This window comes from Cloeon dipterum, chromosome 1 (assembly GCF_949628265.1).
Source record: "Cloeon dipterum chromosome 1, ieCloDipt1.1, whole genome shotgun sequence".
In the NCBI taxonomy this organism is placed as follows: Eukaryota; Metazoa; Arthropoda; class Insecta; order Ephemeroptera; family Baetidae; genus Cloeon; species Cloeon dipterum.
Genome location: NC_088786.1, coordinates 41,541,686 through 41,558,984, shown reverse-complemented (window position 1 = coordinate 41,558,984; position 17,299 = coordinate 41,541,686). Strand labels below are relative to the sequence as shown.

The window sequence follows — 17,299 nt, the reverse complement described above, 5'->3', positions numbered from 1 at the left end:
CGATTTTTCAGATCAGCTCTTTTGAAAGTAAAATTTAAAATTATTTATTACTGAATTAAATTTCTAATGCTAATACTGATTTCATATGTCATAAAATTTAATTAAAATAAAAAATCGTAGTGATTCTTTAATATGGTATTATTAACTGATCATTTTGGTATGATTACCGCTTTTCAAACAGTTTTTGTACAACCTGAAATAATTCAATTCAATAAATATATTCTCTAATAGTTCTATACAGAATTTTTAATTTGACTCTTTAATATAGAAATTGAAGGGAATGAGAATTATTAGAATGAAATATTCCTCCAAGCATGATATAACTTGTGCTAGAAAATATAGATGTAGTACCAAATTAAAACTATGAATCAATCTACCATTTTGGGGAGCATTTGCCGCATAATACGGCGATTCTTGATGTGGCCTTGCTCGAGGGTAAGGTGCATTCCGTTGCGGCTGATGAAACGAACTTTGGCCGTAGTCCTGAGACAACTGACTCTCTTGAAATGCAATGCTTTCTGCACCTGAAACTAAATTATTAAATGATTCCCAAGAAAAAAATGAAATGTCCATATTGCAGTTATTGGGTGGGTTAAAGAATTCAAAACTTTTCAGCCGGAGCACCTTGAACTACTTGGGTTGCTGAATGAACCGAATCATATTGCGGAGTGTTCATCGACTGTCCATCTAAATAGGCACATGGGCCAACATAATGCCAACAAAAACTCTTCGCAAGATTTCCATTTTGGGAATCAAATACTGAAACTAGTGAAAATTACCAGGAATTGGAATGAAAGGAACGGTGTTGCGTGAAGCACGCAATCCAGGTGGGCCATTAAAATAATTATGACGGAGTCGTCTTTGGTCCTGGTTCAGGCCTTCAAACCTTAAAGGCTGCTCTGGAAGGCTTGCTGGACACAAAAATTGGAACTAATACAACACAGAATGGACGCACTCATAACTCATACCAGCAGCTTGGAAACCTTGAAAAGATGGTCCTGCTTCCCAGGGTCGGAAATATCCTGAGGAAATTCCAGGTGCTTCTTCAGCTGCGCGATCTTCCTCGAGTGGGTTCTGCAACGCTCGTCGCTCTCTTTCCCTAAACGTTGATGCAATTTTTTATTTTAAAATATATAAAATGGCGGATCCTCATACCGCCTATTCAAAGCAACGTAATCACAAAATGCGGTCTCATTGTGAATTTGGTTGCAGTGTGTGCATTTTTGTTGATCCATAATTTCCAGCGGAATTCTGGTACTGAAAGGATTCGATCCAACTAGAAAAAAATGGTTTAAAATAAATTTTATAGGTGACAATCCTGAGGAAAATGCCAGAACAAATTCCAATTCTCCCATTGTGTTTATTTAAGGATGAACTACAAACAAAACATATTAAATTCTCTACGATTTCATTGTTGAAACCTACTTCTGAGTCTGCTTTTCTTTCTTTCAAGGGATTTCAGACTGAATCTTCCTCGGAAACGATGAGAAGAGAAAAACGACATGCTCGAATTCTTATACCGAAATTTTTATCCTCGTCTTCAGGGTTGAATAAACGAAAACTGTATATTTGATTCAGTGAAGGATATTTCAGTGTTAAAATTAATGTAATTTAACCTTAAAGGGCAAAGTTTCATTGTGAAAATGCGATGAATGGTAGAGTTGTAGAAAAACAGATTTAAATTAAAATATTCTTGCGAACAAAACAATATCCGGTCAGCATTTTTATTAGGAAATTTAAATAACCTTATTCACTTATCAATGTTTGTTTTTAATTAAAATCGGTAAGTTTTGGATTGCACAGAGCTGTAGCGTGGATTTATATTTGCGAAGAACAGGCAAAAGGAAACTAAATAAAAATATTCCTCTTTTTAACGATATCTGTAGATGGATGAGATGGATAATAGAAAAAAACTTACCGGCCACGCTGTCCAACACCTTTTGAACTGTCTTCCAGTAGTTGACGTCATCTGTTCTTTTCTTTCTTGCTTCTGCGCGGTGTGATTCCCCCCCCCCCCCCCCACCAACCTTTATCAGTATAGGGGAAATATATTCGGGTTGAAGTTTTGTTATTATCTAGAAGATGGACTACGTTGGTGAAAAATAAGAGTTAAATTGTTTTAAATTTCAAAACTCTGTTGTGTAGTACGAGGACGGAGCGATATTTTACCGGGGAATTGCCAACCGATGATCCTGAGGAGTTTGAAACTTTGCCGTATCATTTCTCTCGAAATATAGATGTGCCCAAAGAAGTCGACAGGAGAAGCAAAGGCGTCGTCACACGCGTCAAAAGTCAAGGTCCATGCGGATCATGTTGGGCATTTGGAGCGGTATATATATAACTCATTAATCTTAAAATCAGACGCCAAAATTCACTGTCATTTTTCATATTTGATCCTGCTGTGTCTATTTTAAGATAAACAGCCGTACATGCCGCAATAATTTAGATTGTCATGCTGAAACAATTAATTTGGTAGACTGCGGTAGTGGAGAGTCAATACGTGCTGCAGACGAGAAACAAACTGACCGTCCTGAGCGAGCAGAGCCTGCTCGACTGCGAAACTAGCTCCTCTGGCTGCAGCGGTGGATCGACATGGAATGCTGTGAAATTCGTGATGAAGCACGGAATAGCACGCGACGACGACTACCCTTACACGCACGTCAAAGGCAAGTGCCAGTGCAAAGAGAAGGGCTGCTCCGATCACCCCGAGATCCTAAAGGTTCTCAGGCTGAGGTCGAAAAGTGAGGAGGAGCTGAAGAATGGTCGTCGCCTTCCTCGGACCCGTCGCCTTTAATTTTGACGGCGCAGTCGCGTCTTTCCAGCAATACAAAAAGGGTCAGTTTCCCTTGTGATGAGCGAAATCCCCATTGTCTTCAGCCAAAGAGTTGATTAACTGATTCATGCCCAAGAACGCACTTTTTCGGCCAATCTGTTAAGATTGTTCACTATTTTTTTAAATGTTGCAGGCGTTTACTCAGCGTCAGATTGCGGAGCAAATACTAAAAATCACAGCATAGCGATTGTGGGCTACGGAACGGAAAACGGTCAAGATTATTGGCTAGTCAAAAAATCATGGGGTCCTAATTGGGGTGATAAAGGTTACGTTAAAATAGCACGCAACAAGAACAATTTCTGCGGCATCGCTATTCATGTTTTTCTGCCTATGTACAAGACAAGACGACCCTGGTAATTTTTAATCAAATAAAAGTGTAATTATAAAAAACATCACGCTGCTCATTTTGGTCGTAAAAATATCCACTTTACCCAATTCGGCCCTCAAGAATGGATTAGTGAGCTCAGAAACTTCGTCAAAGACGGTCTGCTTTTAATAGAGGACAATTCATTAACGAGTAATTATGTTTTCTCTAAAAGAGAGTTACAAAACAGAAAGAAAACATGCAATAGCTACATATACTAGCTCATTATAGGAGACATAATTAGTTTCATCAGGGTCTGAGACAGGCACCGCACGTTCCTTGTTGGCTTTCCTTCAAATGCAGACATTTTGGAGTAGCGGTGAGTATGGGCAAAACTCGAGGGAGTGAAATTTTCTGATTGAACGAGGAAGAATGCTACGAAAATCTAAGCCAGTTACCTTTTTGGATGCATTTCTAGCCCTTTATTAATAATCCGGATTGTTTGGAATGCGCGTTATTAGGATTGATGCATTTTATATTACTGAACAAAACAATTATTTTGTGACATTGAACAGAGACAACCACAGGAATGATTTTCTCGGATGTTTTTCTCATTTCTTCAAAAATGTTTAAATCTCTTCGTTAAGTAAAAATAGTTTCAATTAAATTTAGATTTTAATTTTTCATATTAGGCGTGAAAAAATGTGACTACCACCATATATACAAATTCTAGGATATTTTCGCAAACAGATAATTCGCAAAAGTAGGTGAAGCAGCAAAGAAATGATATTCATCTTCCTGGTTTTTCCATTCAGCCAAAACGAATGATTTCAAACATTTGTAATCCTAATAATTATGTCTGAACAAAATTTAATCACTTTAAGACAAATATTCCGATAGGTGTGTAGCAAAGAAGAAATAGGAAACGGCAAGATTTGAATGCACTGCTATTTATTATACATACATATTTTGGAATTATGAATTTTTATATTTCTCTTTATATATATATGATCAAAAGGACCTTAATAAAGATATTATCGCTGACAAGCTTGTGTCTCTTCTTGAAAATTCAATATCATTCCTCATTATCATCGTCGATGTACTCAAGAGGATGATGTGTTTCAATGTGATTCGTGACATCTGTTATTTCGAATGAAGAAAACTCACATTTTGAGCAGCAGAATTTCTTTCGAGTTGGAACGTCCCTCTCCTCATTTCTGTGTTTCGAGCTATTCATGTGTCTTTTCACAACAGATGATGTTTTTGAGAAGAATTCACAATGCGGACAAGCAGGTGTTTTTCGAACTGAACAGATCGGTGGACGAAAATGCTTTTTGATGTGGCTTTTTAAATGGTGTTTGTTCTCTGTGGAGTAATGGCAATGTGCACAGCGAAGTTCCTTCCTTTCTCGATGTTTCTTGCGCTCGTGCTCGCGCCTGTCCTCCCATGAGGGGTAAAAATACCTACATCCAGGCATTGAGCATTTTTGCAGCCTGGGATGTTTTCTTTTAAATTGGTGCTCATCAATCCAATTAAAATATTTGTTGCACGATTCTGCTGCACAATAACCTCCCTTTGGTTTCAATTTCTCACTGGTCTGTTTTACTCCTTTCTTCAACAAATCTGAGTCACATTCGGCTTCTTGCGGAGCCTGCGCTCTTTTCCTCTTCAATCTTTGGACTCCGCTGCTATCTTTGGAACCTTCTTCTTCAGTTCAATTCAAATAAATTATAAAACATCACTAAAATAAAAACATTACCATGTGCCTCTTTCTGCTCAACAACCAATTCTTCATTCCACTCAGGATTTTCATAAATGGCTGGATCATCAACGCAATCTGAAAAGGGCACAGGCGTTGCTTCAAACCGAAATCCAGTTTCCTCCTGAACGTTTCCTTGGGACTGTTCCATGCTCTCATTTTGAGACTCTTTGGAAAGATTTGACCTGTTAGTCTGGTTCTCTCTGCCACTGAAGCCTTTAATGCGATCATTATTTTGATGTCGAAAAAATAAACCACATAAACACACCATCGTAACCTTGAATTTCATAGAAATTTGCAACATTTTGGTTGTTCAGATTAGTCAAATGTTCTGAGGGATGTTGTCCAACTGAATTTAGTTGCTGAAAACCTTGACTCTGGCCTGCACTCCAGCTACCTTGAAATTCCCCGAATTCAGCAGTTCCTGGTAGTTGTACTTCTTCCTTACATTGCAGGACCGGAATAGATTGGTCTGGAAAAGCTGAAAAAAGTGTTAACGAGATTCTAAAGATTTAAAAAATTTTACAATATTTGCGGTTTATTTTTTAAAATTATCTTTGAATATATTTAGTCCACTAAGTAGAAATCAATGATTTAAAAATGAATCGATCATTATTAGAAGACTTGGTTTGACCAACAAGATTGAACAAAGTAAAGCTTAACTTATTTTTTTATGGATTTAGAAAAGAAGCTTGTATTTTATTACCTGTTTGGATTTCTTGAGGCTGCATGTTAGGTACCATATATTGAGCTTCAAAGCTAATGGGTTCCATCGGTTGTTGGTTCTGATTGAAAGACATGCTAGAGTTGTGCTCGGCTGGAATCAAACGTTCAACTTTTATTTTGCGTGTAACACAGGTTTGAAATTATATCATATTATTTTTGGTGAAACGCAACTTTATAAGTACGGACATTTTTCAACTAATATTTAAATGGCAAACTTTTGGGTGACCCAAACTCCCAATAATACAGAACAACAAAAATATGGAACGCATGATATTTACCGTAATATTGATTTTGGTTTCCGTTCACATAATAACTCGCATGCAAACTTCCACTGCTTTTCGTGTTCCAATAAAAAGTGTCGCCATAGGGATTGGAGGAAGCTGAAATCGTATTCATTATACACATCAAACAATCAGAGGAAAATAAGAAAAATAGATGCCTGTTTGATATTGCTGCGGTTGCAAGAAGTGAGGCTCCATTGATTGGGAAGCAAATTGAGGTTGATCCAATAAATGATTGAATGGCTGCACCTGCTCTTGCCTTTGGGTGAAAGGCATCTCATACTCTTCAACTGAAATAAAATAATAAAAATGTCTTTGCTGTTCTTTCATCTAACTTTATATGATAATAAGGTGTACCAGGATATGCTGCTGGTTGTGGGTTTTGGTAACTCCTGCGAACATATTAGTTTCAATAAGAATATGCGAAGCAAAGGAAAGCAAAAACTACCATGCATCGTAGTATGCGCATGCGCAATGTGCACAGTAGAAATTTCCATCCGCTTGTAAAATGTTTCCACATGTGCTGCAAATGGCCGCCATCAATTACTCACCTTGACGAAATCGCAACTCATAAACGACACTTCTGAAACACTTTTTAACTTTTTTGTTAGACATTTGTACTCATCTCATGTTAATTGAGTTCTCAAAACATCATAAATATGAATTAAAATCAATAAAACCTCTTTTTACTCCATTGGAGTTCATTCGTTCTAAAGGACTAAAAACCGGCTGCTGAGTGAAAAAAGATCGCAGATTTTCGTATTAATTTGATCAAATAAATCTTATTGAGTTCCGATAGTCAATAGTCACACTCTTTAATAAGATTATGTATCGTTTAAAGTCTGATCAAAACGAAATAAATCAGCTTTTTTGCCTCACCAATTCTATCGCTTGGAGTTCCCTCTAAAAATCACCTGATTTTCGTAGCGTCACCCTGAATACTAACAGTTTATTCGGTTAACTCAGGGCGTGAGAGCCAGGTGGCAGGTCAGTCGGGAACGCCTTATTTCTATTTGAACCGTCAATGGCGGGCAAATATATTAATTAAAACACATATCCACCACTAAGCACCTATATAAAAAACATTCAGATTATTCGCGACATTATACGTTATCGCAACTAATTAAATAATCATAATTCTCTGGTTTGCTTATTTACTGAATTAATTTTTTTAAATTAAGACTTTGGCTACGTTGTTAAGTGATTATTATTAAACGTATATTTGTGCCCTCCGCGATACAGTTTTGTGATTACACGTCTTTTGATTATAATAATAAATACGTATCATGCATTAAACTAAATCCTATGAAGATAAATTTAATTTTGTTTTTATCTCGAAAACACTTATCGGCGCTTTTGTCCACCTGCTGCGTTTCGTTGCTTTGATCATCTAGCAGAAACTGCTGCAAATTTTGACCATCTGCGGAACATCATTAAATATAAAACTCGTCAACAGAACATTTTAGTACAATTGAGGACAGTTTTAAATCTTTACCCATTTCTTTTTGGTCCATATGAGAGCAGGAAGAGCTGCTCTGAATCTGAAACACGTGTACCTGCTGACCGTAGGTTACAAACTGGCACCGAATTAAGGTGGATGGGGAGGATTCTTGGCAGCTGCAGCTGCGCATGTGCGGACAGGATAGCGCTTCTCGCAGTGTTGCCAAGTTTCGTTAAACATAATAGAGCTTGATAAATGAGACTGATGCTGGATGAAAATTGAAAAAGATGTATGGATTAATGGATGCAAAAAGCCTTTAATCTATAAATTTGTTTATCAATTTGCAATAATTAAAAAAAGGATCTACCGAAAGATTAAAACTTTCAAATTTTCTACCAGGTAAATAAAACACCGATTGGATCCAAACCTGATTTTCTACGGAAATTTTTAAATTTAATCTAAAAAATAACCACTGAAAAGAACCGAGGTTAAGAAATATTAAGGTTTCATCATAATATTTTAATTTCATTCCTAGCAATTTAGTTTTTATTACATTGTTTGAAAAGAAAAAAAAACTGTTTGACAAAAAGGTTAGTCGGAACTGGAAGAAGGCATATACGTTCGTCCTTTAAGACCCCAACAAATTTGTGCTCGATTTCGATTTATTTAAATTTTTGTAATTTCCTAGTTTACCTCGCATCCTTTATTTCCACAGGTTCCAACTTGCAGACTCTCGATGAAACATTTTTAATAAAATCTTTTTATTTATATCTTTAATATAAATTTTTGATTTCTAAATAGCAGAAAGCGTCGTGAATGTCTTTTAAATTCTGGCACAAGTCCAATTCTGATAAAATTTATTCCTGAGAAAATTAGGTATTTTTAAATTAAATGATGCAATATGATATTTTTCCCATGAATATTTTTTATTATTAATCCGATCGGATAATCAAACTCGCTGTTTTCTAGTTGTCAGTTCTGTTTACAAAGATTTTCGTGAATTGGAGGCTCGCACAATTTACAATTTCCGACGGATAGGCGTTAGGGCCTTTTGATGCAAAGCTCAGCTACTCAGCACTTCTTGCAAGTCAAATGTCATTACTAATCATCATCATCATCGATATATTCAAGAGGATGTGTTTCAATGTGATTTTCAACATCCAGTTTTTCAGTTGAGGTGAAGTCACATTTTGGGCAGTAGAATATCTCTCGAGGTGGAACGCCCCTTTCCTCTTTCCTGTGTTGCTTGGTATTCATGTGTTTTTTTACATTAGATTTATTTACTGAGCAGCAATCATCGCAGTGCGGACATTTATAAAATTTTCGTACTAATTTGCTCGGCAAACAAAAATGTTTCGTTATAATGTGTTTTCCCAAACCCCTTTTGTTATCTGCGGAGTGATGGCAATGTGCACAGCGAAATTTCTCCCTTTCTCGATGTATGTCAAGCTCGTGCTCGCGCCTTTCCTCCCTTGAGGGGTAAAATCTCCTGCATCCAGGGATCGAGCATTTTTGCAGCCTGACATGATCTCTCATCTTTAATTGGTGCTCATAAATGTCACTATGATAGTGATCCTTGTTGCATGTATCTGCTGCACAATAACCACCGTTTCGGTTCAATTTCTCACTGGTCTGTTTTACTCCATTCTTCTTCAAGTCTGAGTCAGATTTGGCTTCTTGCGGAACCTGCGCTCTTTTCCTCTTCAAACTTTGGACTCCGCTGCTATCAGAACCTCCTATTTCAGTTCAATTAAATTAACTTACAGTTATTAAAATTACAATAATTACCATGAGCCTTCTTTTGCTCATCTGCTGATTTGTCACTCCGCTCTGGAACTTGACCTTGAATCAAAAGTTGATTCCATCCGTGCGAAGTCCCAGGCATATCATAAGCAACTAAAACAAAATTTTATTAATTTTTATTCAGTAATTTAAGTACAGTAAAAAGTTCTTCTTACAAGGAGCACTTCTTGTCGATGAGCTGTTGTGGTCAACTCCACGATGATCAAGATATTCGTTTAGAATTCCAAACAAATCAGGAATTTTGCGATGCTTTCGAGCAGGAGAGTTTAGTTGCAAGCGTACTGCTCCCTGACCCTGGTTCATGTCTGCAAGCCCAAGAGGTTGCTTTGCTGGAAAAAAGGAATTATTTCGATCTCAAAGAGCTTTAAAAATGCTAGTATCATGATTGAAAACAAAACCGGTACCAAAAAGCCATTCTCAACACCCCAAAATATATTAGTTACAATGAAATAACAAATATCTGAAATGATTTACCAGGATTTGGAATGAAAGGTGCGGCGTTACGTGAAGAATATAAGGGTAGGCCAGTAAAATAATTGAGATCAAAAGCTGGCAGCTGGCTAGGATGGAATTGTCCTTGAGTTTTCTTACAATGTGAAGCACTTGTCGGTGGGAGAACAATTTCGTCTCCACGATCCATCTTTTGTCTTTTCGGCGTCTTCGATACTCCAAAAGAAGAAGGAGTTTCTTGACCCGATCGTCCATCTTGATGTCTTTTTGACGCATTTGAAGGTTCAGGGACATTTCTCAAGGACTGGGTCTGACCTGTTCGGACTGCAACATTAGTTTTCCGTTCGACAAAATTATGGACATTTGATTAAACAATTTGTTTAATGCTTATTCTTGCAGTTAAGATTGGTTAGGAGAGTTAGCAGCCTTAAAAATGGAAGGGTTTAGAAAAAAAACATACCCGTCAAATCAAGTGGGGCGTCGGGTAATGGTGACGCTGGAATTTGCCTCACCTCCTCTACTTCTGACGCTGGACTGAGGTTTTGAGGATTAAAATCAATGAAAATTCAAAGCTCATTTAAGATTTTACCTTTGGTGGCCAGTGTCTGAGGTTGAAGCCGGGATTTTACTCGGTATTCCTTTTTTCCGAGCCATTATCTCAAGAATAAATCTTCCAAGGATGTGTGTGACCGCAACGCTTGTGTTGATTTTAGAAAGACAATTTTCCTCACTGCCACACAGTGAGAAAAGTAGCGAAAATTAGAAAGACTCTCAATCATCGACCATTTCCAGCCCATCAAAGCGCATTTTTCAATTTTTTATTTTATTCTTTTTTGAAAGATTCAGCTCTTCACGCAATTAATTGTTAAAATAAAAACCACCATATTGGATTTGACATTTGACCGTTAGGAAATATTATTTCAAATTGTATCTTGCCCCTGGCCCCTTGTGCTTTCGTAAGTTTGTAAAGTTTGAAAATGCCATTCACCTGAGATTGATTTTAATTAAAATGATTTTACAATTAAGGTTATTAGGTATAATTAACAGCTTGGAAAATGAGATAAGGCTATAAGACGCTTAAATTTACTCACGATATTTGGGATTTCGGTCCTTCTCCGTCAGCTGTGTGGCGTGAATCGAAAGCTAAGAGCTGTCGTGCAGGCTCCTCAGTTCAGGAAAACTTATCGCTAGGAGGTTTTTGATCTGAACCAATCAAAAAGTGCCACGAGAATTCAGGCAACCAATCAAAGAAGAGACGAGAGACTCCCTTACTGGCGGTGTCACTCTGAGCTGGTAAGCCAGCCAATCAGGGAGTTGCTCATCCCTTCTCTGATTGGTCGGCAATGTTCTTGTGGTACCTACCGTACTTTAAATAAAGCGCGGTGGAAAAGGCCGAGCACGACGAGAAAGTGCACAAGAACAAACACGGGTTTATTTAGCCTGTGCTTCACTTATTTGCCAATAAAGGAATGGCTTAATTAGAATAAAACCAAAAATGTAGCGAAAAATATTTGTTAAGGATCCAAATAGAATGAACCATTCTTTGGCAAGTGGTCTTCAGATCTTGATGAAATTCGGCGGAGTTGTTGCCCTAGGAGACTTAAGTTTAAATCTAAAATATTGGATCTAAATTAAAAACATTTCCCATTTTACAAGGGTTCAAAATTTGAGATTTTTGAAAAGGCGATGTTTTCAAAACGGCGATTGGCGATTTGTTACTTGGACTCTGTTATAGTGGTAAACACAAAATAATTTAATTCCCGAAATGATCTACGCTTAATGCCCAACAACTTTCCTACGATGACCAACTTCGTAGGTCAAAGGTCAAGGTCAGTAACTTGGGGTCAAACTTTCCAAAAAAATTCCGCATACCCGCAAGTACAAAAATTTTGTAAATTCTAATTAGCCTCATATCCATGGTAAAAACATATAATATATAAAAAATTGGTGACACTTTTTTTTCGTTTTCGAGATATTTCGAATTGAGTGTTTAAAGTCGATGTTTTCCGGGTCTTCCGGCCGATTCAAATAAAACATGTTTTCCGCTTCATCTCAGCAAATTTTTATTTTAGTTTTTTATATCACTCTCAAATATTGGTGAAAGCCATGATCATCATAGAGAAAAGTAAATTTGGATGAAAAGATCAGCTGCTCAGATATCCTTGAAGATCCAAGGACAATCTTAATCATCATCGTCCAGATACTCAAGAGGATGATGTGTTTCAATGTGATTCGTGACATCTGTTATTTCGAATGAAGAAAACTCACATTTTGAGCAGCAGAATTTCTCTCGAGTTGGAACGCCCCTCTCCTCATTTCTATGTTTCTTGGTATCCATGTGTGTTTTCACATTACAAATTTTTACTGAGAAGAAATCGCAATGCGGACATGCATGTGTTTTTTGAACTGAACAAATTGGGGCACGAAAATGCTTTTTGATGTGGCTTTTTAAATGGGGTTTGTTCTCTGTGGAGTAATGACAATGTGCACAGCGAAATTTCTTCCTTTCTCGATGTTTTTTGAGTTCGTGCTCGCGCCTTTCCTCCCTTGAGGGGTAAAAATACCTACATCCTTTCATTGAGCATTTTTGCAGCCTGGGATGTTTTCTTTTAAATTGGTGCTCACGCATGTTACTAACTTTTTTGTTGCATTTTTTTGCTGCACAATAACCACTGCTGTGGTAGTTGGTCTGTTTTTCTCCTTTCTTCAAATTTGAGTCAGATTTGGCTTCTTGCGGATCTTGTGCCCTTTTCCTATTCAAGCTTTGGACTCCGCTGCTACCTTTAGAACCTCCTTCTTCAGTTCAATTCAAATAAATAAAAAAAAATCAATAAAATTACCTTGATCCTCCTAGACTTAAAAAAATTTCAGAAAATATTAAATTTTAATTTTACCTTCATCGCCAGCGTTTCCAGCCAAATTATGCGAGGAAGTTGATGGAACCTGCTGGAGCGGCTTCTGCAGAAGCATTTGCTGGATGCTTCCTGCTCTTGGAAATGAATTTTGAGTCAGTTGAAGAAGACATTCAATCGGGAATTGATTCGAACCGGTTGAAGGTCCAGGCAGGTTATAAGACACTTTTAACCAAATTATTTAGTTAACAGAAATTATGAGAATGAATGTTCTTCTTACAAGGAGCAGTACTTGTTGATGGGTCAAGAATTTTTTCTTCTTGATAATCAATCCTTGGTATTTTTGGTGAGGGTTCGTATCCAGAACTATTCCCAAATCCTTGAGCCATACATCCATCTTGACCTTGAGTCTTTGAAAAGTCAGTTGTAACCTCGTTGAATCCCATTGGTCTTCTTCGAACTGTTATTGCAAAAAAATGAGAATTATAATAGTGAAATTCCTCCAAACGTAACTAACTGTAGAAGTTAACAATATTTCAGAGCAAGTTACAATAATAATGAATGTACAATTTTGGACAGCACTTGATATGAATTGTACCTTGCTCAGGAGACTTTTCGGAAGATCTGGCAGTCTCAGCTGCAGGAGTCACTGAAAACGATTTTGAAATTCACAAATTTTAGAATACTTTTTATTGTTCCGATTTATTTTTCTGTTTACCGCTCGCAACCTGAGGAGAGAATAGATGATTTTGATTCGTTCCAACTTGGTGATTGGTAGGATTGGAAGCACTTTGATTTTCGTTATGATTTGCTCCAATCGCCTGGAAGTCCACGTGTCCTCCCGAAGCGGTAAACATCGGCAGGGCTGGATTGACCAGTTGGTCTTGGCGTCTCTGTTCGGGTCGATATACTCCGGGCGCAGTTCCAGGCATGTAATTGGCCACTTCTGTTTTTAGAAATATTAATATTTACATGACTAAAGGTTCTAAAAAGTGGTCTTTTATTGAGCTGTTCATTTTGTATCAAATTATAGCAAGAATGTTATCATCGGGGTCCAGATGGGCGATAAAATTGGTTCGCACTGCGCAGATCCAAGATGGCGTCTAAACGTGGGAAACAAAAAGCTCTTTTTGGATTGCCGTACGAGTGTCAAGAGTCAATATTTTGATTTTACGACCCAAAAGACAATTAGTACGACTAATGAAAATTATACGGCAGAACAATGACCAAAACTTTCTTCTTTTCGCGTTTTTTGCGCCACACTCCACCAGACGCCATATCTGCGCGTCGCACGAATCTGTGCCCCCGCTGAATTTTATAATTTAGATTAATTCGTGTATTTTTACTGATTTTAAAAGGAGAGCAGGTGAATTGGATATGACCTAAATTCCCCTTTAAATAACAATAATTTTGGAAAAAACATTTACCATAATATTGATTTTGGTTTTGCATTGTCATGGTTTGTATTCGCAGAATGACTATAGGAAGCTGAAATCGCATTAATTCCACACGCATAAAATATTTACAGGAAAGAGCGGGCTATGAATATACATGCCTATTTGGTTTTGCTGCGCTTGCAAGGTATAAGCAGGCTGTCTGTTTACTTCGGTTGATTGGAAACCAAATTGAGGTGGAACCCAAGAATTATTGATTGGTGCAAACTCTTCTTGCATTTGATTGAAATAAGGCATCGCATGATGCTGCTCAGCTGAAATAAAACTTATTCTGCTAGCCATTTAACTAAATTTAAGATAATCTGTACCAGAATTGATTGGTGGCCGGTTAATGGCATTCCTGCAAACAAATTCGATTCAATAACAGTCAAAAATGAACAAAAGAGAGAATTACCATGCTTCAAGGTATAAGCAATGTGAACAGGAATTTCCACCCGCATGTAAAGGGTTTCTGCAAATGTCCTCCATCAATTTCACTCTTTGACGCCCGCTAAACTCATAAGCTACAATTTTGAAACAGTTTCTCATTTTTAATGCTACGTTTTGATTTATCAGGTCATAAAAAGTCTGTTCATTTTCTTGTTTGATTTATAAAAACAAGATAAATTGGTATTAAAATCAGTCATATATCCAGTTTTTAATCCTTTGGAAATTAATCGTTTTAAAAGATGAAATCTGAGTGAAAAATTATCACAGATTTTTAATTTTGAACATATTTTTTTTTAAAATTAGAATATCGGTTACTAATCAGATGATTTTACAGTTAAAGCCTTTTAAATTTAAATAAATCTGCATATTTTAGCCTCACCTATTCTATCGGTCACAATCAGAGAGTTCCCTCTAAAAAAACACCTGATTTTCGTAGCTTCACTCAGAATACTGAAGGTTCATACGGTTAACTCGAGGCGCGAAAGCCAGGTGGCGGGTTAGTTGGAGAAGCAATTTTTGTCAACGGTCAGTGGCGGGTAAAATTGTTTCAAATACATATAGCAAATATACAAAGCAGATTTCGCTCCAGTTACAAACTTTCAGATGTTAAAAGAACTCGGAAAAATAAAAAAATCAATCTTAAAAGACACTCACACAAATAACGATTTCTTGCAGAGATTTGAATGACTAATATTTTTTATTTCTTATATATTATGCATTTTTTCAATTTGTTGTTATGAATTAAATGACAAAATCTAAGAATGACTGATGCGCAATGACCACGACGTCTTGATTCAATGAGAGTCGCACTTTTGGAATCCAAAATGGTGCTGCTGAATTTAATCGTTCTGCTCAGTTTTTTCATCCGTTTTTTTTGTAATTTGAAATACATGATGCATGGAGAATGCATCGTTTTAATTTGAATTAAAATTAATCGTTACTTTGGTGCGAAGGTCGTATTTTTGTTGACTTACTTAATCTATAATGGGAACATTTGTTGGTGCGAGACAAGAATTTGTTCATGTTCTCAAACAGAATAAATTTGCGAATGTACAAGTATTGGTGCAGATTAGGGCAGGACAGAACTGGATTAAATGAGCCCTTAGCAAAATAAAGGTCAACTCTTCTGTGTTCAAGGAACAATAAAAATTAAATATTAAAAATGTTTAATTTTAAATAGACAATTTCTTCCAATTGTGCACATATGTCATAACGTACTATTCAAGCTTTTAATTAAAAATGTATGTTGAAATATCAAATAAAGATGAAATTATTGCATATTCGAATTTCTGCTCTATTTTCCATAAATATATGAAGCATTTTAGGACACATAAAAACGCAATATTTCAATGCAATCCTAAATTTTATTTCTAAGTTTGTTTTTCATATTTTTCTATTGGCCAAAGATGATCAGACGATTTTGATGACAAATTGCTCTCATTGAAAATCTAATGTCATTCCTATTCATCACCATCGATATACTCAAGAAGAGGATGTGTTTCAATGTGATTTTCAACATCCAGTTTTTCAGTTGAGGAGAAGCCACATTCTGGGCAGTAGAATATCTCTCGAGGTGGAACGCCCCTTTCCTCATTCCTGTGTTTCTTGGCATCGATGTGTGTTTTTACCCTAGATTTATCTACTGAGCAGAAATCATTGCAGTGCGGACATTTATATAATTTTCGTACTAATTTGCTCGGCAAACAAAAATGTCTCGTTTTAATGTGTGATTGCGAATTTCCTTTTTGGCCATAGGATTGATGGCAATGTGGACAGCGAAATTTCATCCTTTCTCGATGTTCGTTGCGCTCGTGCTCGCGCCTTTCCTCCCATGAGGGGTAAAATTTCCTGCATCCATGAATAGAGCATTTTTGCAGCCTGACATGATCTTTCTTCAATTGGTGATCATAAATGTTATCAACCTCTTTGTTGCATTTTTTTGCTGCACAATAACCACTGTGGCGTTTGGTCTTGGTCTGTTTATCTCCTTTCTTCTTCAAGTCTGAGTCAGATTTGGCTTCTTGCGGATCCTGCGCTCTTTTCCTCTTCAAACTTTGGACTCCGCTGCTATCAGAACCTCCTATTTCAGTTCAATTAAATTAACCTACGTTTATTCATTTCCTTAAATTCACAAGAATTACCTTGAGTCGTCTTTTGCTCATCTTCTCTTTAAATGATCTTGAAAGGTGAGTGTTTCAAGACTTCAAACTGTTCATATGATTTAATGTAACAACTTTTATCGGTTTTGTATTTCAACCTTTTCCCCCGTTCTCAATTGAAAACAATTGTTCTATTTTTAAGTTTTTTGCTTTCTTTGTTTTGTATATAAACATTGACCTCGCAAGGGATTATAGTTTATCATCCAGCAAGTTGAGCGCATGGAAATGAAGGAGTGAACTACGTGCAAAGTGTTTCGTCGAATGCGTGGTCCATTACGAAAAAGGGTTTTTATTATTTAAATTAAACGGGTAGCCCATCTCGAAAGAAACCAGAAAATTCGATGTAAAATTTCATTGTGATTTGTATTAATGTAACTTAGTTGAGGATATAATATACGCCACCTGTTGGTTCGAGCCAGCATAGTTTTATAAAGCTTAAATATTAGTTATGGATACATATTAGGGCAGTTCCACTCTCGCCAATTTTGATTTTCTGCGTCCCATTCCGGACAAAAACTAGGGCGGAATTCCAAACTACAATAATTGTGTACAATCTTATAACTAATATCAAAGTTGTACACAGGTTAATTTCAAATAGGTAGTTCTTAGTTCAAATTTAGAAAAATAATAAAAATCAATCGTTTTGCTGATTAAAGGTGTTTTTATTATCGAATATTTTTTGCAGTAGGGTCTACATTACATGCAAAGTTAATATCAAGAAGAAATACCCTTTACTGCGATTTGTGAGCTTCGGAAAAGTGAGCTCTCAGCAAACCCATATTTTTCAGTTCTAGTTTTGAACATCTTC

The 17,299-nt window shown here is 36.6% G+C and overlaps 1 protein-coding gene across 1 annotated transcript; it reads left to right on the top strand.

Moving 5' to 3' along the window:
- The first annotated feature begins 945 nt into the window (after positions 1-945).
- On the top strand, positions 946-3,200 carry LOC135943429 (procathepsin L-like). Its single transcript, XM_065489956.1, has 4 exons — positions 946-1,010; positions 2,146-2,329; positions 2,477-2,741; positions 2,967-3,200. Exons 1-4 carry the CDS (start codon positions 946-948, stop codon positions 3,188-3,190), a joined length of 738 nt encoding a protein of 245 aa, XP_065346028.1. The 3' UTR covers positions 3,191-3,200.
- Positions 3,201-17,299: the final 14,099 nt, after the last annotated feature.